Source organism: Mobula birostris, chromosome 7 (assembly GCF_030028105.1).
Source record: "Mobula birostris isolate sMobBir1 chromosome 7, sMobBir1.hap1, whole genome shotgun sequence".
Lineage (NCBI taxonomy): Eukaryota > Metazoa > Chordata > Chondrichthyes > Myliobatiformes > Myliobatidae > Mobula > Mobula birostris.
The window spans coordinates 114,926,142-114,951,409 of NC_092376.1; the positions used below are offsets into that span (position 1 = coordinate 114,926,142).

A 25,268-nucleotide genomic window follows, 5' to 3' on the forward strand; every position below is an offset into this window, starting at 1 on the left:
GCCTGTTTCAGTACTTTCTGACTCTATACAGGAAAATATTGGATGTTGTGAGAAATACATGGTGTTTCTGTGTTCTTTCCTATAAACATTAGGAATAAAGCTAGGACAAAAGAGATTTCAGATGCTGTCATCCAAAGCAGCATACAAACTGCTGGAGAAATGCAGCAGGTTGAGTAGCAACTGAGAAGGCTCATTTTGGACCTGAAACTTTGACTATCCATTTACCTCTACAGGTAAAATCAGCTTGACCTGTTGATTTCCTCTAGTAGTTTGCTCTATTTTTCCTTAAAAACAAAGTAACAGGTTAAACAAATGTGTTTCTAAGCCATTCAAATCAGTGTCATGTTCTCAAGATCCTACCAACTACAGTATCTAACACAGATATACAATGTTGTGGCAAAACGATAGCATAGGATATCAGTAACATATAAACTGATATTTCCGTTATATTTAACATATGCCCAAATACAGCAGGGAACAGTGAAATGTGAAACTTGGTTGCAGTCATATAGATACAACACACAATATATAAATTATACATAAATTACACACGTCATACAGTGGGGAAAATGTCACGTGAAATGTCGGCCACACTTACACCAACTTTTCATGTAAACGTTCACTGTGTAAGTTATTGTAGCAGATGTAGAATCTAAAATAAAGACCTTGCGCTTTCTGAATACTTCATAGTTTCAAACGCTGCGGGTGTAAATGCCCTTCGCATATACGGTGCCATTTTACCGACTATTACAGAATTCTTGCTTTTTTACATAATTTTATGATTATGCGCTGAAGATTGAGCCATAAGGTAAATATAAATATATTTATACCTCTGCAGTTGAGAAGAAATGTAACGTACTGACTGTAATATGCTTTTGCGGAACGTTTATCCACCGGATGGTGAATGAGGTGGCACCCACGGCCAGCGTGTAGGAACTTTCCAACGCGGTGCCGGGGATCGGATCCTGCCCCCCACCCCGCCGCCCGTCTCAGGCCTCGGGTACCCGCCCACCCCTCTGTCCCAGGTCTCAGGCCCGGGACCTCCCCCGCCTGCCTAAGCCCCAACCCTGATCTCGTTCGATCTGGATTTGGATCGCAGCCCCTACAGCGGCCGCCAGGGACGTTGGGTCCCGGAGGGGTGAGAGGAAGCAGGAGCCGGGGGGAGGGGTGACCGCACAGAGAAAGGGCGCCGAGGGATCCCCGGGGTCTGAGAAACTGCTTATTCCATTGTGGAAAGGAGAGATGGCGACTTTACCTTAGTCTGCAAACATCCTGTTACACCGGGCAAGAGAGTCCTGGGGGCTGTAGGGTGACTCCCGGCGGGGCTGAGAGTCTGGGAATCGGGGAACTGAGGATTTGTGGGGCTAGCTGTACTCGATGATCGCTGTAAGGATTTTGGCTGCATCTTCCAAATGACAATGCCTGAAGAGCTCCACTAACGTATCTCCGCCGACAAGTCTTTGTGGGCCATTGAGTGCACTAATCTGTTGGGGCAGGACTCGAAGTTTGAAGCTGGTGTCCAACCTTTGACAAAGCGGCTGTGCTCTCCGAATGTATGTCATATTTGGAAGGACTGTTGAGAATACGAGGCTTGTCTACAGATCCGCCACATCTTTTGCCAATAGACTATGTAACACAGCCAGAGAGAGATTGAGAGCTAAGGAGTGAAAGAAAATGATGTACTCGTCCAGACGAAAACCCATTCTCTACTTCACCAAGGAGGACAGCAGGTAAGCATAATGTTTAATAGGAGAAACTAGGGATTTTATTTGTTTGTCATACATAAATTTAATTTCTTTTATTTTACTAAAATAGTGTAATATTCTTCAATGCACTGGTTGGCCACTGATCCAGCACTACATTTAGTGTAGAGACCACTGAGTTAATTAATTCACCCTACAATTAATTTCTTACACGCTAAATTTGTTGTATTATTGACCTCTTGTGACTAAGTATGGTGTGACACCTCAAAATTTTAGATCTGTAAGATCTTTGTAATGTCTATTTAAACTAATTAGGTAAATATACTTTTGACTTTGAAATATCTCTTATGTATTGGAAAATAATTGTATAAATTGTTACATAAACTAAATAACACATCAGAAGAGATGGGATTAGTTCAGGAAAGTGGCACTGAGAACAATCTGCTGTTTCACTGACTGACAACCCAGGGACAGGAATGGTGATTTGCCTCACTCCTTTTATTCCTTGTCCCTGTTTATTTTCTCATGGTCGTGCAAACCATTTTAAATGAAAATGAAAAGCTTCAACGATCACTTAACTTTGTTCTGAAGACCTTGAGTTGTCCCAGAGTTTACAGTCCTTGAAACTTGAATGTTCTATATAACTGATTGACTACACTACCGCTACAAAAGGGGTCTTTGATCGTAATTTCCCAAGTCTGTTATTGACAGATTTTAATACTCCCATACTCCTAGCTGTTAAGTACATCAGGCTGGGGCAGATTTTAACCCACTGCTTCCAGTGTGTAATATTGTGATATCATGTCAGTGCGTTTGCATCAATAGAAATCCTTCAAGTCAAATAAGGATAAAGGTGAGGGCTATTTTATGAAGTATAATTGGAATTCTGATTTAAACAGCTGCCTTCTATTTTTCACAAGAAACTACTTAAAGTTAGGATGTGGAGGACTGCTCCTTTAAAAACCCTTCTGGCCTTTGCGGAGTGGAAGTTTATATAGAACTGCAGACCCATCCCATTGGATTGATTCTTAAATGGCCTTGCAAGATTTGTAATTGTACCATTACTGTTAGAACCAAACAGAGATAGAATTATACTTGAGGGGCAACCACAGCAGCAAATCCATACATGGTAAAGTGGAGGCCAGCGGAATCAACCTTAGAAATTCCACCTCACAGCATCTGGGAACCAGTGTCTCAATTGGGAGAGCTGTCCTACAGACTGCACAAGAAACAGTCCAACATACTCATACTCAAAGAATCATGCCTTATCCAAAATGCCATCGCAATCCATGGGTAGGTCTGTTCAACCAGAAGGTCAGACGCATCAGAGGTAGTGGCATGATATGTGCCATATGATGGTCACACCTATAGGCACCAACATCGACTCCAGACTCCAAAAGTTTCATATGGTCAAATGTAGGAAGGACACTATCTCTTAACCTACACCGTCTTGGAGTTGATGAATCATTGCTCCTCTACATTGAACACATTTGAAATCAATATTGAACATAGAAAGGACACAGTGTAATCTTGGCAGGGACCAATGTACATCAGCACTGGACATAGATTTCAGACTGGATATCTGGCAGGTAGTGAGTGAACCAACACAAGGGATAATGCAATTTGACCACATGCTCATCAGTCTACCTGTGGCAGATGCATCCTTCACCATAGCATTAATAGAACTGCCCATTGCACAGTACTAGTAGCGATAAGTCTTGTCTTCCTACCAAGGTTGCTGTGCATTGCTTTGTGCGGGATTACAGCTGTACTGAATGGAATAGGCTTGAAACAGCTCTGGCAGCACAAATCTACGTGTCTGTGAGATCTTGTGGTCTATCAGTAGCAATAGAAATGTATGCTGACCATAATCTCATGGCCTAGAATACCTCTCACTCTACCATTACTATCAAATTAAGGGATGATCAGTAGTTCAATGACAAGTGCAGCAGACAGGTGCCAAGGCCAGCACCAGACATGTCCAAAAATACAACACCTGTCTATGAAGCTGCAAAACAGGACTTTGTGTGCAAAGAAGCAAATACTGGGTACAAAATAAGAAATCTGACAACCAACAACCCCATCAAAACTCTGTAATCCCAGCACAGTTAATCATGAATAATGGAAGACAAACAGTAGGATGAGGTTCCGAGAATTTCCTTAAGAATGGTGAGACCTAGCAAAATTGTCTCAGTATGTCATATTCACATAAACAGGATAAATTCAGTCTGGGTAATTTCTGCCCAATCAGTCTACTGTCATTTATTGGCACATTGATGGAAGGTGCTATCAACAACCCTGACAAGAAGTACTTACTTCACTGCCTATTAATTAGCTTTCACCAGGACCACTCTGCTCCAGACCTCGTTGCTCCCTTGGCCCAATCTCTGGAGATGAGGTGAGACATCAATCAGCTTTTGGCTGAATATGCCATCCAGGTGCTGTGGTACATCTGAAGTCAGTGGGTATCTAGGAATATACTCCATTGATTAGAGTCATAGCTCCTACAAAGAAAAATGATTGTAGTTGTTCTATGTTAGTCATCACGAACCCAAGGAAGACATCTCACTACAAGAGTTCCTCAGGGAAAAATATATCTTCATCTGTTTCATTAATGATCTTCTTGTTACCTAATGGGATGTTTGCTAAAGAACACACAAAATTCATTTCCATTAAAAACTCCTCTGTACTTAAAATGTGGGAATACCTAAACAACATTCAGACATGAGTAATTCATTGGCAACTAATATTACTGTCACAAAAGTGCCAGACAATAAGTTTAACCATCAATTCTTGGCATTCAATTTTACCCCAATAATAATGTCCTGCAGATTACCATTGACCAAAAATTCAACTGGGTCAACCCTGTACAAATTATAGCTATAAGAAAATCTTTGATGGGTATCCTTTAGCGAGTAACTCATCTCCTGATGCTTCAAACCTCTACATCATTCACAAGGCAGAAGTGAATAGCATAATGGAATATGCTGTACGTGGCCAGATGAGTTTGGCTCCAACAATTCCCACAATCTTGGCCTCATCCTGGACAAAGCAGCCTGCTTGATTGTTTCCTTATTCACCACCCTAACCATTCATTCCTTTCATTTAGTTACTGATTCTTCATTAAAAATATTTTCCTTTCGCTGTAAAGCTGTCCTAAAAGTACAGTGGATTCCGGCTAATTGGGCCAACGGTAAATCATGGCAGCCACTAACTTTGGACAACTCTTAAAGAACAAAAACTAACTGAAAAAATAGCCAGGATTCCCTTCATTTGTTTGGGATACTATGGCACTTAATTGGGACAGGAGAAGCTGTTGCCAAACAATTTCTAACTGGTGTGACAAGAATACACATAGATTAAGATGTAGCTGTCCTGTGCTGGCACTGGTGGGATCAGCAGTCGGTCTGCCACCGTCTTCAGGAGAGAGAGAGATAAGGAAAACAATGGAGCAGCAATTGGAGATGTGTAATGAAGGGACGGGAGAGAGAGCTGTCTAGAGCGGCTCCCCCTTTGAACCCTGAACTGTTTGAAGTGATGGACAGGCGATACCCCAGCAGGGGGGATAAAGAGGGACAGGTTCGCTAAGGCAGGACACACACGACACCTGAGGTAACAAGACCCTGGAAGCGGTGCGTCTCTCACAAGTCAGTGGGAAGTACCGGGCCATAAACGCACAGGGTGGAAAGGTACGATCGGTGGGAACCTGGTGTGTGTCCACCCTTGCCTGGGTGCCAGGTTCAGCGCAGGGAAACGATCGTGTCTGGAAACGGAGGGGTCACGGTCAGTGACCCCAGATGACATCACAAAGGACGCGGCCGAAAGCTGACTGCGAAGGTCTGTGTGTGGAAGCCTTGAATATTCATTCGTTTTTGCTCTCTCTCTCCTCCCCCCCCCCCTCACTGTCCATCGCCACGGGAGCGATTACTGCGAACTGAACTGAACTTTGCGTTACTTTGAAACTGGTCATTTACCCCTAGACAACGATAGAGCTTGATTGATCCTGTTATCTTAATTCTGTGTACATGCATGTTTATCATTGCTGAACTGTTGCATTCATTATCCTTTTGATTAGAGTACTGTGTTGCTTGTTTCTTTAATAAAACTTTCTTAGTTCTAGTAATGCAGACTCCAACTGAGTGATCCATTTCTGCTGGTTTGGCAACCCAGTTACGGGGTATGTAACACTAGTATCAGACACGTGCACTTGTGTGGCCGTTTGACACTACAGTGTGCTTACTGCGAACACTTTTTAAATGTGCAAGTGCTTCTGTTCAAAAAGCAGTGATTTTTATCACTAAGAGTTTGTAAGAAATATGCAGTAAGACAATACAGACCTGTTTTGCTCACTGCAGTTTCAAGATTTCAGGCTTGGAGATGCCAGAAACAGCCAGCTGTGAATATGAAATTACTCTGCACTGGTGAAGGGTTTTGGCACGAAACATCAGCTGTATTCTTGCATAGATGCTGCCTGGCCTGCTGAGTTCCTCAAGCATTTTGTGCGTGTTGCTTTGGATTTCCAGCATCTGCAGATTTTCTCGACTTTGTGGTCGAAGCAGAGTTTTGGAGAGTTGGAGAGTTACAGCGTTACCTCCTGGCTCTTGAACTCTTGCTTACTTATAATTAAACTAATTTCAGGAGACAGAGCAATTTTTACAGTACATTCATAAAGCCATTCCAGCAATTTTAACTGTGCTTGTAGTTCTCTAAGGATTTACATGTATAAATGTGCATTTTACATGAATTGGCCAACACTTTTAGTAGCTAAGGTAGTCAGAATAAATTTACATCAAAGTAATTGAATAGCCTTAAAGGAGGAAGTACTATATAAAGTTACAGAGGAGATTAAAGGATAAATGCCTTAACTTATCATTCCTGCTGGAATGTTGCTTCTTCAGAATAAATTAAAAATGGTAGGGGTGGTGGTTATGGGACACTAATAACCCAGTTATATTTAATAATTGAATATACACTGTGATATCCTCTAAGATGGTTCTGAACATGATCTGCCTTAGAATATAATCATGGCAATCTGAGCTATCAACTTGCTTCACCCTAAGTGACCTATCCCCTGATTGTCTTGTTTTGTCTGGCAGGGCTCCTGCTCTAGTTGGTCTGTCCACAGAGCAGTCAAATTTGTGAGTGTCATGTATTTTTTGCTCCATATGTGTACGTGTGTGTGTGTGTGTGTGTGTGTGTGTGTGTGTTAGTTAGTGTGTCTTTTATAATATGTGGGTATTGGTTGTAAAGTGTGCATGACTATCCAAATATACTAAGTGTGCACATAATGCACATGTGCGTTTAAAGTATTTCTAACATGCAGGTTTACAAATGTACTGCTGAGCACCTAGTGTCTTTACTTGAATGTATCAGTATTACAAAGGCACATGTGTAATGACCATACAGTATGTGCAATAATGCTTGTGCTGCATACGCGAATGTTATTGAGACCTAGAGGGACGTCTGTTTAGGACAGAGATGAGAAGGAATTTCTTTAGCCAGAGGGTGGTGAATCTGTGGAATTCACTGCCAAGGACAGCTTTGGTAAACTCTTCATAATGTAACTGTGCTGTGGTCCTTTCCAGGTCAGGCCTGCTGCTCAGGATGTTACCCAGAAGATGTTCCATCTTTAAGTTGTTTTGTACATTTGTAGTCCTCGGATTCTTTTCTGTCATGTGGCTGCAGTATAACTGTAGAATAAGCAGCAGCCAGCGCAGCAAGAATGATGCTTCAGTGCACGTGTCCTGCCGGGAGGAAACCGATGATCCAAGCTGGGGCCCTCACAGAATTGCAATCATTGTTCCCTTCAGGGAGCGTTTTGAAGAACTTTTGAGCTTTGTCCCATATATGCACGCATTTTTAAAGAAGAAGAAAATCAGACACAAGATTCTTGTAATCAACCAAGTCGATCACTTCAGGTACTGGGCTTTAAAAGGTATAATATTTACATAATATCGCTGTAGGTTGTTATATCACATATTAAGAATCAAACTTGTACATATTGCTGTATATAGTGTTTACTGAAAGTCAAAAAAGAGAAAGTCTGCAGATGCTGGAAATCTAAAGCACCACACACAAAATGCTGGAGGAACACACCAGGTCAGGCAGCATCTGTGGAAGAGAATAAACAGTTGAAGTTTCAGTCCTGAAGAAGGGTCTCGGCCCGATACGTCAACCCTTTATTCTTTTGGATGGATGCTGCCTGAGCTGAGCTCCTCCAGTGTTTTGTATGCGTTGCTGGATTTTAATCACAGAATTTCCATTTTCAATAGCAAGGTTCACCAAAGCTATCTAGTGTAACTGGGAACTCTTCAGTATTGTAATCAAACACTATTTTTACATAATTTTCTGGTGTCAGTAGTGTGTTAGTGACTCCTTTCCCGAGATCATGAACTGTGCTTCTCTTAGCCTATAAAAAAAAGCCAAATTGAATCTTTGTAGCAGCAGTACTGAAACCCAGGAGAATTCCAACTTTGTTTAAACTTATACTGTTAATAGACTGTGTTTTAAGTTAATCAGCAGGGCCTGGCTAGTGGTATAAATTGACAGCAACTAATCAGCAGGAAGACAAAACAGTAGCAAAAAAGAGAAAGCTATCTGTAATTCATTAGTGCCAATATTCAAAGTAAATGTAAGACACAGTAATTCCAGGGATAAATGTATAATTTGTACATGTATTTGACCAGATAGTAGCTCCAATTTGTTGAGTAATACTTGACCATATATTTTGGCAATATTTAGAATAGCTGTATTTGTGTCTTTCCTAATGTCTCATATTTATCTAGTGTTCAAAGAAAATGTCTATGAACGTAATTTTGAGTGCCCTCCAATGGTCTGTATGGTGTTAGAATACAGTAGCAGGATTTCCAGAGAAGGCAATTTCAGGGAAGCTGGGAATAGGAATGGGGCTAGGGAGCCAAGACCAGCATCAGCATTAGGTAGAATAAGGCGCTGATCCAATGTAAGTTAAGGCAAAGAGATGCCTGCATGTTAAGTGCCAAAATCTGTATTGTTTGACTATTTTCGTCATTTCATTATTAGCTAACCATTTCAAAGCCATAATGATTCAGAATAAAGCTGGACCATAATGCATTCAATCAGGATTCAGAATAAAGCTGGACCATAATGCATTCAATCAGGATTCAGAATAAAGCTGGACCATAATGCATTCAATCAGGCTGATGGTGAGTGGCCAGGTAATAAATTAGAGGATGAATTTTAATGGGAATGCCTTCCTCCACTACTTTGGGAGAAGAGTATGTGAATCACAACAGGCAACAACTTGTAAACCATGCTGGACTGGTTCACAGGAACATTATCTAATAAAATTTGGCAACAACTTTTATAAGATCTTAGGTCAGGTGACATTTTCAGTAGAGTATTGAAGGAAGGAGAGAGAGTGCAAGAGGTTTAGAGAGGGAACTCCAGAGTTTATAATGCAGACAGTTAAAATCATGTCTCCTGTAGGTGGAGCTATTAAGATCAGATGCTCAGAAAGACCATTGGAGGAACACATACCTCAAGAATACTGAAGAGAAAATGAGGTGGGACTGTGAAAGAACTGGAAAATAATTTTGAGAAGTTTGAAGTACCTGCACATGCCTTCAATGTGGAAGTTTTGATAGTACAGTCATATGTGGCTTTCTCTTAAGATAATGTATAAAAATTTGGTTATTTTCGTGTTTTGTTTAATTGAATGCACACTGCATAGAAAAAAATTATGGTCCTGATAGCATTCCACATTGGTACTGAAAACTGCATACCACAGTCTAAATCCAGCTTATTATAATATCCAGACTGTCATTTTGAAAATAAGTTGGGAGACTGGCCGAGTGTTTCAATGCACAAAATATTGGGCAGTTATCAGCAAGGTGGTGGAAGAAATCACCAGATCATACCATAACATATACCTGAACATGAACAAGAAGTGAGAGTACAACGAGCTTTCCTTTCTCAGGGCAAGTTTGCAAAATTTGTAATTTGGCTCTGCTCTGCATCCTTTAAACTTTGCTCCTTTGCTAAACATTTAATCTCTCAGAATATAGGGAAGCCTGAGACTCGATGACTATTTGATTCCACGGTATTGAAAATAATAGTTTCTAGCCTTTCAGAAAATATACTCTATATGGATCACTTAATTAATTTTAGCAGTCAATTATGACCAGTTTTTTTTTAAGTATAAAAAAAAAGAATTATAAAAGGACCAAAGGATCCTATTTTTTCATTTTGGGATCCTGTGTGTTCATTTTAATAACTTTCTGCCCAGATTTAATCGTGCGTCTTTGATAAACGTTGGTTTCTTGGAGAGTGGGAATGATACCGACTACCTTGCTATGCATGATGTGGACTTGCTGCCCCAGAATGAAGACCTGGACTACGGGTATCCTGAGAAAGGACCCTTTCATGTGGCATCCCCAGAACTTCATCCGCTCTATCATTACAAGAACTATGTGGGAGGGATACTCCTCCTCACCAAGCAACACTTTGAACTGGTGAGTAACAATACTGCTTGAAGGAGGCCAAGTAAAAAGAAGTACTATAGCTGAATTAGTCACTGCTATCATAGTGTTTAATGTTCATCACCACTTTTAACTGTGAAATGGAATTCTAAGAATATATGTAAATAAGGAAGTAAGACATCATCAAGCCAAAGGGCTGAATAGCTCTCTGTGTCCTTTAAAGAAAAGTGAAATTTGTTTCATAAGCAAGAGCAGTTGCACAGTATTTCAGAGTATAATTCTCAAATACTTTATATAATTAAGAGTTGCAACCTGCAGCACTTTTATTAAAAGCTGGAAATGTAAACGAAGACTGTGAGCATTCAATTTTAAGTCATTCAGGTGACTTTGAGACTATACAGAACCAGGTATCAATTTCAGTATAAAAATCGGTAAAGAATGGATTTGTATTGTATAACGGATTTAACCCAGCTAAGGAGTTTGTGCAAATTGGCCTTTTTTTCCCAAACACAATGTATTTCCTTTCCTTTGCAGTGCAATGGGATGTCAAACCGGTTTTGGGGATGGGGACGCGAGGATGATGAATTTTATCGTAGAATGACTGCAGCAGGACTCCAGGTAATCATCTAGTACCACTATGCACAAGAGACTTGCAACACTCAGTATGAATATTAGGCAGGTTAAAACTCTGTTGTGAAATTCTTGTTTGATCTTTTTTTTCAACTTCTTGGCTGTGACTCTAATATACTCTTCAACCTGTGATCTCCTTTCGTGAACTAGGGTGAAGCCAAAATAACACTTGAGGATTGTTGATGGGAAATGTTTTGTAAAATATTCCCATTGTGCTTTGGTAACTGAAGAGGCAGTATGCAGTAAACTTTCAGTTCAAGTTCAAGCTTATTGTCATCTGGCTACAGATATACAATCAATGGTAACAATGTTCCTCCAGACTCTGCACTCACACAGCATATATCACACAGAGCACATAAACCAAATTGTTATACTATAAATATGTTAATAATATCATTCAAAATGCATGAAGTAAAATACAGCACAAGTTAACAGCTTGCTGACCTATTGACAAGATCTTGGTGGTGACAGGGTATTCCTTAGTCTCACAGCCTGCGGGAAGAAGCTGTTACCCAGTCTGGCAGTCCTAGTCCTGATGCTTCTGTACCTCCGTTCTGACGGTAGTGGATCAAAGAAATGGTGGGTTGGGTGGTAGTGGTCCTCAACAGCGCTCTGGGCCTTTCATCAGCATCGCTCTCAATAAATGTTATGAATAGTGGCAGGGAATCCCTGAGGATCCTCTTGGCGGTTTTGACTGTCCTCTGTAGGGTCTTGCAGTCCAATGCTTTGCAGGTTCTGCACCACATAATGATGCAGCCAGACAGGACATTCGGTGGTACTCCTGCAGAAAGTTGTCAGAATGAGGCCAAGGAGCCTTGCATGCCTCAATCTCCATAGAAAGTACATGTAGACATTGCTGTGCCTTCTTGACTAGTGAGGAGGTGAAGTGGATCCTGGTTAGATTATCCATTATGTGCACACCAAGGAACTTTGTGCTCCTCACTCTCTCTACAGCAGAGCCATTGATGTGCAATGGAGAATGATTGACCTGTGCCTTCCTGAAGTCCACAACCATCTCTTTTGTCTTGTCTATGTTGAGAAGCAGACTATTGTTCTCATACCATTTGACAATCCTCTCTACCACCTCTCTGTATGCCGACTTATCATTGTTGCTGAAGAAACCAACCATTGCTGTATCATCAGCGAACCTGATGATGCAGTTTGAGCTGAATTTGGCAGTGTGAATAGCAGTGGGCCAAGCATACAACCCTGGGGGGGCACCAGTGCTTAGCGTCATGGAGCTTGAGATGTTGCTGCCAACTCGGACTGATTGAGGTCTTTAAGTCATTGAGTCCCAATGAGGACAGTTTATCCACCAGCCTCTGAGGGATAGTTGTGTTAAACGCCGAGCTGAAGTCGATGAACAACATCCTGGCATACAAGGCATTGTTTTCTAGGTGGGACCGGATGGAGTGGAGGGCCAAGGGTATGGCATCAGTGGAGCGGTTTGAGCAGCAGGCAAACTGGAAATAGTTCAATGTAGCTGGAGGGTGGGACTTTATATGATTCATTAGCAGCTGCTCAAAGCACTTCATAGTTGTTGAAGTCAGTGCCACTGAGCGGTAATTATTTAGGCAAGATACCATTGCTGTGTTGGGCACTGAAATGATGGTGGCTGCCTTGAAGTCTACAGGGACTGGACTCTTTCAGAGGGATAATAAAGGTGTCCATTAAGACCTCTTAGCAAGGCCACACAGTCCCCCTGCACCTGACCAGATATGTTTCCAGGCTCTGCAGCTTTACGTGGTATACCGTGACGAGGGTGCTTTTAGCCTCAGCTATGGCCAGACAAGGTTTCTGTCCTTGATGTCACGTAATTAATGTGGTCAAATTGTGCACAGAAAGCATTCAACCTATTAGGAAAGGATGCTTTCCTGTTGTTGACGCACGGAGTGGATTTGTAATTTCTAAGGTAGGAACATGTTCAGCACAACTTTGTGGGCCGAAGGGCCTGTATTGTGCTGTAGGTTTTCTATGTTTCTGTGTAATTGCTTATGGTTTGCATACCTTGCCACATGCCCCACGTGTCCCTGGTGAAACAAAGGTGAGTGGATTTTCTGTGCATACTCATACTTTACCTTCTTGATGGCATGGGAGAGCGTGCCTCTTGTTGACCTTAGAGTCGTTCTGTTCCCCGATCTGATGGTAGTGTCCCACTTCCTAAGCAATACATGAACCTCTGTAGTCAGCCATGGTTTCTGGTTTGCCCTGGTAGTGGAGTGTTCAATCATGGTAACATCCTCAATGCATTCTCCCATGCAGCCGGTCATTAATCCTGCATATTCTTCTATGTTGACATGATCACCTTGGGTAGCCACCTCCCTGAATGTGCTCTGGTCCGTGCTTTTGAAGCCGTTCTGCAACACTGGGGTGGCACCTTCTAGCCAGTTCCTGATCTCCCTGTGAACTGGTTTGACTCACTTAACCACTGGTCTGTATTCACGGATTACCAAAATGGATGTATGGTCTGAGTATCCGTGGAGAGGATGGGGGGATAGCCTTGTGGGCCCCACAAATGTTGGCATAAACCAGATCTAATATACTCTCTCCTCTGGTTGCAAATTTGACATGCTGGTGGAACTTTGGCAGGACTGTTTTTAGGTTGGCATGATTGAAGTCACCAGCAACAATGAAAGGACAATCAGGGTGAGTGGCTTTGAAGCTGCACATTGTGCTGTAGAGCTGCAACACTTCCACAGCATGAGCACAGGGGGTGATAAACAGCAGTAAATACAATGGCACTGAACTCCCTCAGCAAGCAGAAGGGTCTGCACTTCACCATTTTAAAAACTCTTATCTGCAGTGAGCAGTGGGCCATTACTATCAAGGTGTTCACACACCAGTTCTTGTGACGTAGGCCCACAGACCTCCGACACAGGTCTTGCCGGAGGTCAGGAACATTGCATTTGTACATTGTGTTCTTTCAATAAAGCATTTTTTCCCCTCCAATTATTATGATGATAATGGCACTTTCAAATAGGAACATGAAAACAGGATCAAGATTAGGCCATAAAATGTCGCGTCCTTTTCAGGGCGGTTAGTCCACCTTTGGTCCCCAACTGGCACTCAGCTCTCACCTGTGGCTCCCCGTAGCTGTTTGCATGCGACAGCGGCCACACCCCGGGCAACAGCTTCGACAAGCCGGCTAAACCAGGTGAGGGTAGCCGACGGGTCTCAAACCCTCGGTGTGATAGGGAGTTGCCTATCCCAGCATATGAAGACAGACTCTGGCGGATTGAGCGGACGAGACCTATGGAAGGTCCAACGGTCACGAAGGCGGTCTCTGCAAGCGTCGTGGAACGTGTAGAGCAGGACAAGACACAGAAGACGTCCTGGTCATTCACTGCGCCTAGTCCCATCTCCAGCCATCTAGACTCTGTCTTGCCACTGGATCCAGATGGGAATTGGGAAGAGAGAGTGAGGCTGACGCTGCGCAACTCTCCCTCACTTAAATCCAAATCACGCGCTAGTCTCGACACCATCATAATGGTGTCGAAGTCCTCATCGACGTCAACGATGGACGAACAACCAACCAGGCCATAAAATCTCCTGGGACTGCGCAACCATTCAATAAGGTAGTGTCTAAATTATCTCCCTTAACTCCACTTTCCCACCTTATTGACATTTCCCCTGATTCTTTTTGTGATCTAATTTTATTGAATATAATTGATGTCTCAGCGTCTATTCGACCTAAGGAATTCCCAAAGACTCATAAATTCTGACTGAAAAATGGTCTGTTCAGCGCTAAATAGCTGACTGTTTATCTTGAAGCCATGATTCCCTATGTCGGTAGCTTCTTGGCATCTATCCTGTTAACCCTTCTTATAATTTTACACATTTCTTTCAGACCCCTTCTCTTGATAGACTTTGATAGGCCTGTTCTGCTTAGTCTCTTGTCATCAAGTAACATTTCATTGAACGTAAAATCTTGCGCAATACAATGCTGTAGCATTTTCAATATACTATAAATATAGCTGGAAATGAGAAAATGCCATTGGAAACACAAAGTTTAAATAAGTCAAAGGAGTTTTTTTTAAATGTACAGATCCAGTTACTGATATCATTGAAATTGTTCAGTTTCTGAGTAAATTATTATGATTTTTAATATTTGTCCATTAGTGCCTGAAAATAGCTCATTTTAAATGCTGCAAATGGGGAGAATTAATGAAACTTGCCAAAGTGCTAAATGTGAGACGGCTTTGTGAACATGGCCAGCTTCCAATCCAGTGTTGTTTAAACTGGCATGAAGTGTGTACTGAATATGACTTGTGTTTTAAATTCTTCAAACTGCGGCACAGGTTTGGCTCATTTGTGGTAAATGCTGCTGAATAAACCAGCACAACTTTGCAAAAGGTTGCTTCACTTAAAGTGATGGTTCAAATAGTTCTAGTTTCCAGTTTTAGCACCTAAGAAAGTGATATCCGATGAGAGTTCCTCACTTTCTTCATTCTGGATATTTTCTTTTGGCTTCTGTTTCTTTCTGATATTTGCAATTCAGATTGGAAATTCTGATGCTATTTTGTATCAAAGTTTTCATGAAGAATTTCATGTATGAAGTGTAGAATATGAAATTCTAAGATGGGATTTTTTTTTACAGTTTTGTTAAAAGTTGGATTCTGAGGTCAGATACAGGAAATGTATATATTCAGCAGCCAAACTGCATGCATTATCTCATTGGAGGATATCCTGGAAATTCTGAGCATATCAGAAAAGAGGTGGACAACAGAGATCAAGTTTCAGGACATAGATGGGCTGAAAGTTTTTCGGAATGCCACCATTCAACTCATGACTCCTGAACATGTAGTTGCCTATCATTTTAACACACCAACTTCCTCCCACTTTGACCTTACTTATCTAATTACAGAAGATGGCCCTTCTTAGTGTTCCATCAAAACCCAAAGCAATCTTGAGGAGTGACATTGCGTCCTTCAACTAAGCAGATTACAAGTTATATACTTGACGATGAATTCAATATCAGTTAACCAGCAATTTCTACGTTAATACCTTGGATTTTTGGCAATAGCAGCTATTTTCAGACTTGTTATCTCACTCATTTATTTCTCTTCCTGTTTTTACCTTTTCCATATATATCTTTTACATTTAATAGCATCATCACCTATTCCACTGAGCTCCATCCGCCCTCGTTTTGAGCTCTTTTCTTTCATGAATCTTCCTTTTTCCTCCCATCATTCTTCCTTCCTTTGCAATTTACAATCTTATTTTACTTCAAATTTATCCCCCCAGTTCTGATGAAAAGTCATCAGCATGAAACAGTAACTCCTTTCTCTCTGAACACTTGCTACTTGATTTGCCAAATAATTCAGTTTTTTTCACATTTGCAGTATTTTGAGTTTGTGTTGTACAAGTGTTTAGCTACAGTTCTAGCCTTGTACAAATGACACCGACTTTTATAAGCTGTAAACAATATTTTTGCCATAAAGACTGAGACACATATTCCCCAAAATATTGTAGAGCTACACAAGGGGGGGAATGTGTAATGTAATTTTCAATTAATGGTGGAATACATATATTTCTATAATTGCAAAACAGCGCAATTATTAATTTTTGCATCGTGATATGATTTCTCAGCCGTCTCGCTTACGGTTTTTAAGATGGAGTATGCTACAGGTCTTAACTTATTCAAGTTGTTATATATTTTACGCTGAGTGCACAGTGTATCTTTTTGCTGCTGAAAGGAATTAGATCTTGTTTTATGGTCTAAGCTGACAAATTATTGTTCATCTCCACTCTTTAAAAATTAATGGATGATTCTGATATGATTGAGCAAATCTCATTTATTGTCTCAAACACTAAGTGGGATGGCAAGCACTTTCTGCTCTACAGCCAATTTAACATTTAAAATAGTGGAAATTCTCAACAGGTCAGGCAGCATCTGCGGAAAGAGAAATAGGTAAAGTTTCGGTTCAAAGTCCCTTCATGAAGATTCTTTTTTCATGATCTTTAATCAGAAAATGAATTGTTTTCTTTCCTTAGATGCTACCTGACCTGCTGAGTATTTCTAGCATCTTTGATTTTTATTTCAAATCTCCAGCATTTGCTGTCTTTTGAAAAAAATGTATTTTACTGTGAATTTGCAGCTTTATCGTCCTACTGGAATTCGGACAGGATATAATACCTTCAAACATTTCCATGATCCAGCGTGGAGGCGGCGAGACCAGAAGAGAGTATCAGGACAGAAGCAGGTATGGATTAAACTCCCAACAGTTACCAGTAGGTGTGAGAGATCTAAAGCTGAAATCGTTGGGTTTCACTGAATATTATAACACCTAAGTAGTCACAACAGATCACATCAACCCAAAACATTAAAAACCTTTCTCCACAGATCCTGCCTGAATTGCTGACCAGCTCCAGCACATACATGTTTTTATATATAGGAAATGTAGTCTAATCAACAGTAGTGAGCTTTGTCTCCTTGGACCCTTCACTACTGATATCAGTAGGAGACAATGATCACTAGTGTTAATCGGAAAATAACTTATTAGTATGGATGGTAGAAGCAGAAAATGTGAATGGTGAAACAGATAAAGTTTCACAATGATAGGTTATTTGTTCTGATGATCAGTCATGTCTGAATTGTTGGCTCTGATTCTCTGCCTAGTGTTGTTACTGAGTGTTTCCTGCATTAACATTTTCTTTTTCAGATTTCCACACTTGATTTTTATTTTTTCTTCGTTTTGCCATTCATTTGGGTAGACAGCTGAGTGTGTTCTATGCTGCACTTGTCACTGCTGTTTGGCCTCACTAGGTATTTACTATTATCCAGGCATTCATTATTACCAATGAGACCAGGCAGTACACAGCAGTCATCATGAATAGGGACCATGGCATGAGAAAGGAGGAATGCCCTCGTCATTAATAGCAGAGGGTCAGAGTGACTTGGTTTGGCTGCAGTTAATTCCAAGAGTGCTATGCTCAGTTATGTGGAAGTGTCCCATATTCATCAGTTTCAGTGCTTGTCTAGGAATAATACAGTAGTTTTGATCAGAATCAATGTAACTTATTAAACAGAGTTACAGGTTGCCCATAGTTCAAGCTATTGTTGCATTTTAATCTCTCTCTTACTCTCACTCTCTATCATTGTCGAAAGTGATAACGACAATGGATGATTTCTGTTTTCTCTCCCTGTTGGGAAACTAACTGGCACTGTTCAGATTTGGAAGCTGCCATTTGAGAAAATTTAGATGTCATTTTCCATTTGCTTCTGAGGATCGCATCCAGAGAAAGAATGGCCCGTCTTAACATTTCCTGAGCAACTCTCACAACACGCTGGAGGAACTCAGCAGGTCTGGCAGCATCCGTGGAAACGATCTGTCAATGTTTCGGGCCGGAACCCTTCGTCAGGACTGAAGAGGGAGGGGGCAGAGGCCCTATAAAGGAGGTGGGCGGGGGGGGTGGGAAGGAGAAGACTGGAAGGTTCCAGGTGAAAAACCAGTAAAGGGAAAGATAAAGGGGTGGGGGAGGGGAGGCAGGGAGGTGATAGGCAGGAAAGGTGAAAAAGGAATAGGGGAAAAGACATTGGGTAGTAGAAGGAGGTGGAAACAGGAGGGAGGTGATAGGCAGCTGGGGGAAGGGGCAGAGTGACATAGGGAAGGGGGAAGGGAGGGGGATTACCGTCTAGGTAGTCTCCAGCCTCTTGGTATGAACATAGAATTCTCCAACTTCTGGTAATTCCCTCCCCCTCCTCTCTCTTCCCCCATTCATTCTTCACCTTTCCTGCCTATCACCTCCCTGCTTCCCCTCCCCCACCCCTTTATCTTTCCCCTTACTGGTTTTTCACCTGGCACCTACCAGCCTTCTCCTTCCCACCCTCCCCCCACCTTCTGTATAGGGCCTCTGCCCCTTCCCTCTACAGTCCTGACGAAAGGTTCCGGCCCGAAACATTGACTGATCGTTTCCATGGATGCTGCCCGACCTGCTGAGTTCCTCCAGCATTTTGTGAGTGTTGCTTTGACCCCAGCATCTGCAGATTATTTTGTGTTAACATTTCCTGAAGTGTGCTGCTGATAAAACCCAGTAAGCAGACTTCCTGCCTGCTGCCAAACTGTGCAGACTAAAAGGCCCTTGGCCGCACCTGGCCTATGCTGGGTTGCCAAACCACAACTGTCAGGGGCACAAAAGCTGGATTAGGAGGAGGAAACAAAAGTGTAACAGCTGCTGAATGTTGTCCAGCATCCTGTACCAAGCACCTGGGTTTGAATTGGACTGCCTTTTTGATGTTGTCCATAGATGAATAGAGAGATACTCAGTCTAGTCCTGTACATGATCACAGCCTGGATTCCAGAAAGCTGCTGAGGCCAGTTTCACCGTATCTCAATTCTTCAAAGGAATAAATAGTTCTGGATGGGTGCAGGGGGGTCTGTTATTTTTCAACAACTGAAAACATTTCCAGGTAGTCCTGCCATTGCTTAAAGCAGTAGAAGGAAGGAATGATTGCATATTATTATTACTTGCTACTGTGAAGTAATGGGAAATAGATAATGGACCAGTATCCAGCTGATGGAGCTGCAGTCTCAAAAGTTCAATTCGATTCGATTCAACTTTATTGTTATTGTGCCGAGTACAGATACAAGGCCAATGAAATGCAGTTAGCATCTAACCAGAAATGCAAAGAATAGTGTTATTTACAAAATAACTGTGAATAAAAAGTAAGTGCTACAGCACACAAATATAAAAGTACTGAGACAGTACAATATGGGTGCAATACTCCTTAGCGCTGTGATGTGAGGTTCAGCAGGGTCACAGCCTCAGGGAAGAAGCTCTTCCTGTGCCTGCTGGTGCGGGAGCGGAGGCTCCTATAGCGCCTACCGAATGGGAGGAGAGGAAAAAGTCCGTGGTTAGGGTGAGGTGCATCCTTGATAATGCTTTTCGCCCTGCCCAGGCAGTGTTTATGGTAATGTTCTCAATGGTGGGCAATTGGGTGCTGATAATCATCTGGGCAGTTTTCACCACACACTGGAGTGCTTTGCGGTCCGATACAGGACAATTGCCATACCACACTGAGGTGCAGTTGGTGAGTATGATCTCAATGGTACAGCGGTAAAAGTCCGTCAGTATCCTGGGACACAGGTGAGCTTCCTTGATGCTCCGCAGGAAATAAAGGCGCTGTTGCACCTTTTTGATCGGAATGGAGGAGCTCAGGGACCAGGTGAGATCCTTGGAAATGTGGACACCAAGGAATTTGAAGCTTGATACACACTCCTCTACAGCTCCGTTGATGTAGATGGGGACGTGAGTGTGGCTCCTAGCATGCCTGAAGTCCTTGGTCTTCTGGGTGTTAAGGGCCAGGTTGTTGTTGGCACACCATGCGACCAGGTGCTGGACCTCGTCCCTGTAGGCCGTCTCGTCATCTCCTCTGATCAGTCCAACTACCGTGGTGTCGTCTGCAAATTTGACTATGAAGTTAGAACCATATACAGGAATGCAGTCATAGGTGAAAAGGGAGTACAGAAGAGGGCTCAGCACACAGCCTTGAGGCACGCCAGTGTTCAGGGTGAGAGTGGAGGAGGAGAGGTTGTCTAACTTAACTGATTGGGGTCTGTTAGTCAGAAAGTCCAAGGTCCAGTTGCAGAGGGATGAGCTGATACCAAGCTGGCGAAATTTGGTGATCAGCTTGGAGGGGATCACAGTATTGAATGCCAAACTAAAGTCAATGAACAGCATTCTGACGTAAGAGTTGGGGCTGTCCAGGTGGGTCAGGGCAGAGTGAAGTGCCGTGGAGATGGCATCCTCTGTTGACCTGTTGATACGATAGGCAAATTGCTGGGGGTTCAGGGTGGTGGGCAGACGGGATTTCAGATTTGATATAACAAGTATCTCAAAGCACTTTGCAATGATGGGGGAGAGTGCAACTGGACGGAAGTCATTCAGGCCCATGGCAGTGGAATGCTTTGGCACTGGCACGATGGTGGCAATCTTGAAGTTTGTAGGGACAACTGCCTGGGCCAGGGACAGATTAAAAATGCCTGTGAAGACCCTGGCCAACTGCGCTGCACAGACTCTGACCACACGGCCAGGTATTCCATCCGGACCAGCTGCCTTCCGTACATTCACCCTGCTCAGGGTGGCGCAAACATTGGAGGTGGAAAGTGAGAGAGGCAGTTCACCAGGTGGGAGATCCGCTTTGAGGCTGACCTGCTTGTTCTCTCGGTCAAAGCGGAGGGAAGCAGAGCTGGAATGGGGCACAGCACTAGGTGGTTTGAAGTCTGTAATGACCTGTATGCCATGCCACATGTGATGGGAGGCTGAGGAGTTGAAATGCTCCTTGATTCTCTGTTTGTATATATGTTTAGCCTGAGAGATTCCCTCCTCGGGTTAGCCCTGGCTGAGCTGTAAGCCTCCCGGTCTCCAGACCTGAAGGCTGAATCTCTGGCTTTGAGCAGGAGGTGAACTTCTCTGTTCATTCATGGTTTCTGATTGGGGAAAATTTTTATTTGTTTTTGTGATATCACTCTATCTACACACTTGTTGATGTGCTGAAGGACAGAGTTGATATATAAATCAAAGTTAATCTGAGAGTCTGTGGTGGCATGGGCAGCAAACACGATCCAGCCTGTGTGCTGGAATTGGTGCTGAAGAGCAGAGTCAGCACCCTCCAGCCAGATCTGAATAGTCTTCATTGTGGGTTTCACACGTTTAATGACCGGGCTATACTTGAAAAGCAGAAACGATGAAAGATGGTCGGACTGTCCCAGGTGGGGGAGGGTAGTGGCTTTGTAAGCGTCAGCCACATTTGTGTAGACATGATCTAAGGTTTTATTACCCCTTGTGGTGAGCACGTGGCCAAGTGGTTAAGGCGTTCATCTAGTGATCTGAAGGTCGCTAGTTCGAGCCTCAGCTGTGGCAGCGTGTTTGTGTCCTTGAGCAAGGCACTTAACCACACATTGCTCTAGTGTCTGTGCGAGGAGTGGCGCCCCACACAGACTTCCAATCTGCGCCTTGTAAGGCATGAAAATGCCCGACGCAGGACTCTCATGGTCTGAGTCGACGTTCTCTCTCTGCATGATACATTTTGGTAAAACCTTGGAAGCACAGTATGTAGGTTACATTGATTAAAGTCCCCAGCAACAATAAAGGGTCGGTCTGGATGCAATGTCTGCAGCTTGCTAGTAGCGGCACTGAGGTCTTTCATGGCTACTTTAGCATTAGCATCTGGTGGAACATAAACTGCGACAGCAATAATGCATGTAAACTCTCAAGGTTGATAAAAAGGTCTGCACTTAATAATCAGGTATTCCAGATCAGCAGAGTAATAAGTGTCAGCAATGGTAGAATTAGTACACCATGATTGATTCACGTAGATGCATAAACCACCTCCTCTACTTTTACCTGTCTCTGTTGCAGCTCTGTCAGCCCTGAAGACTGTGCGCCCTTCCAGTTCTACCACATTGTTTGGGACATCACTGTTTAGCCACGTCTCCATAAAAAACATGACGTTGCAATCCATAAGCCTTCCTTGTGTGAGGGTCCAAGTCCTTAGTTCGTCCAGCTTGTTCGTCAGAGACCGAACATTGGCGAGGAAGATGCTAGGTAGCGCTGGCCGGTGTGGATTTAGCCTTAGCCTAGCACACAGACCTCCACGCTTCCCCCATCTTTGTCTACGGTCTCAATGCCGGCACCAGGCCCTTCCGGTCGTTGCGAGTTGAATGCAGGTCCGCTGTGTCCTTACTAACTCCGGAGGTAGTTGGTCGAAGGTGAATGGATAGTCCTAAACTGTGTTGGTGCATCGGTAGTTAATGTCCAAAAGTGACTGTTGGCTGTAAGTGTAGTTCGCATAGCCGAATTGAGTGAACACGCAGGAAACAAGCAGATAAATTAACACTATTTTTCAAAATCTGGTAAGACACTGAGTCTCGCGATACACACGTGCACCGCCATCTGCCAAATTTGAACCTCTTGGCACTTTCTGTATGGAGTTTACATTCACTCTGTGATCATGTGGGTTTCCTCTTGGTGCTCCAGTTTTCTCTCACATACCAAAGAGTAAGAGTTAATAGGTCAATTGAACATAGTAAATTGCCCCAAGTGTGTAGGTGAATAGTTGATTCCAGTGGAAGTTGATGAGAGTGTGGGGAGGTTAGGTTAGAGAAAATTAATGGGGAATATGATTTTTCTTTCCTAAGGTCTGATGTGACAGTGGTTTGAAAATTATTGATTCACATCTGTTTTAACCCCTACACCCCCGTTCCCCTGTTCCCCACTTCTCTTATCTATTAACAGGAACAGTTTAAAGTTGACAAAGAAGGTGGATTAAGGAACTTGAAATACAGTGTTGGGTCAAGAACAGAGCTGACGATCGCAGGGGTGCACTGCACTATCATCAACATCTTACTGGAATGTGACCTAAACGAAACACCTTGGTGCGTAATAAACTGATGGGATATAAGCCAGAAATAATTGGATCTCTTCTAGCTGATATGGAACTGCTAACTAAGTGGACAGACGTATTGCTCTGTGATTTTGGGCACCTGTTTCTACTGGTGATGCTCTCAGTACACGATGTCATACCAAGTTCCGGGATAGGACAGGGATACTCTATGGGTGACGTATTGATCAATGTTACAGATTTTAGCTGCATTTGACAAGTTGGTTACAAGAATCTCTGAGTCTGAGTGGTTAGCAATTTAAAAAGTTTCTTCATGGGAAGTTGCTCATAAACTAGCAAAATCTTCTTGTCTCCAAGTCCTTATCTTTTTGTTAAGGTCATAGCCAATAACCTACTTTAAGTGTTCTCTTGATGGACTGTATATTGTCATTTCAATGAGGGAGCAGAGGCCTTCTGCCAATATTGCAGAACAACATCATCTGTTAGCTTTCTGTAAAAGGACCTTTAAAGCTTATGGTACCCACTTTAGAAACAATGCCAACCCTAGCATTGCAATTCAGAGACCAATGGATTCTCCTCTTGTTCATGGAATGATGGAACAGAAGTTTACAAAGAATACTGAAATCTCCATATCAATGTGTCTGCATTTGTCAGTGAACATGGTTGTGACATTGTGATAAACGCATTTACTGCTGTCAACAAGTTCACAGATTCATGATGCTGATTTTGAAACTCGGCCAGTGCAATGTTCTTGGTTACTATCTGTACAGTTAGAAAAGCTACATTCCAAGCTAAGTCGAGAAGATGGAAATGATCTCACAATGAAGGTAAAGAACACTCTAAGCAAATAAAGAACAGTCTGTTTTAAATTTTAACTGATAATTCCTCTCATGCTATTAATTAAAATAATAGGCTATGTGATTTTGCAGCTCCTGTTTTTGGGGGTCTTCTGGCCTTTAATTGTTCAATGAGAGGGAACAATGCAGAAAGCAACACACACAAAATGCTGGAGGAACTCAGCAGGCCAGGCAACATCTATGGAAAAGAGTACCGTTGACGTTTCAGGACTGATAAAGGGTCTCAGCTCAAAATGTTGACTGTACTGTTTTCCATAGATGCTGCTTGGCCTGCTGAGTTCCTTCAGCATTTTTTGTGTGTGTGTGTGTTGCTTGGATTTCCAGCATCTGCAGATTTTCTTCTTAGTAATGCAGAAAGCATATGCCTTGATTATTCTGCCATCCAGTGGAATATATGTAGTACTACATCATGTATCACATTCAGCTTCTGATGGACACTTTCAGTACCCATATGATTATGACATTCTTAAGAGGAATGAAGAGATCTTCAGATCTCATTGATTATTTTGTTGTTTTAGTCTGCTTTGAAATTGTATTGTAATCCATGAGTTACAATTCTTGGGGTTTTTCGGGGGATTTTTTTAACCTGTAAAAAATCATCTCTCAAAAATAAATTGTGAACAGTGGTCAAGGATCTGTGTGGGGAGACAACAGAATGAATTGAAACAGATTCATAGTAAGAAAATCATAAAATATTGACAGATTTGTTTCTTTATTCGTCGAAGGATTCAATTTTATTAAAGTATTGAGCATTTTAATGGCACAATGTTTGCTTTTTTTAAGAACATTTTGTAAGGATACTTATGCATTAATGACTGCTGCAGGTCTACAGCAGTGGCAATGCCAGTGTCTCCTATCATTCGGTATTTGTGAATGGGATGTATAGAATATCTGTAAGTGACCCTAAGTTCGGAACAATTTGTTAAACTTATGGTTTATTTTAGTGTTTTACAATGCTTTGCAATACAGGACCATCAAAAATGGATGATGATACATCAGTATTAGTGAATGGAAACTACAAATTAAGGGCATTTCTTCATTGTATTTATTTCTTAACTTTTCAGATTATTATAGTAGAAATAAATTAATTTTACCAATTTGTGTTGTGCCTTCCTTAATACAGAAAGCTTGTTTGAGAAAATGAGTTTCTCTTAGGGGAAATAAAGAATTCATTGGGTAGTTAGTTCTCTTGTTTAGATTGATTTTAATTCAACTCAGTGGCAAATAATTATCCCTTCTTTGAGAGGCAAAATGGTACAACAAACTTCAATAGGAA

General features: G+C 42.2%; 1 protein-coding gene across 1 annotated transcript; it reads left to right on the forward strand.

The window, feature by feature from the left end:
- Positions 1-932: 932 nt before the first annotated feature.
- b4galt7 (xylosylprotein beta 1,4-galactosyltransferase, polypeptide 7 (galactosyltransferase I)) lies at positions 933-25,058 on the forward strand. The gene is made up of 6 exons (XM_072263645.1): positions 933-1,730; positions 7,289-7,621; positions 9,970-10,195; positions 10,697-10,780; positions 16,891-16,995; positions 23,030-25,058. The coding sequence occupies exons 1-6, from the start codon at positions 1,675-1,677 to the stop codon at positions 23,183-23,185; spliced, it is 960 nt and encodes a 319-aa protein (XP_072119746.1). The 5' UTR covers positions 933-1,674; the 3' UTR covers positions 23,186-25,058.
- The last annotated feature ends 210 nt before the right edge of the window (positions 25,059-25,268 follow it).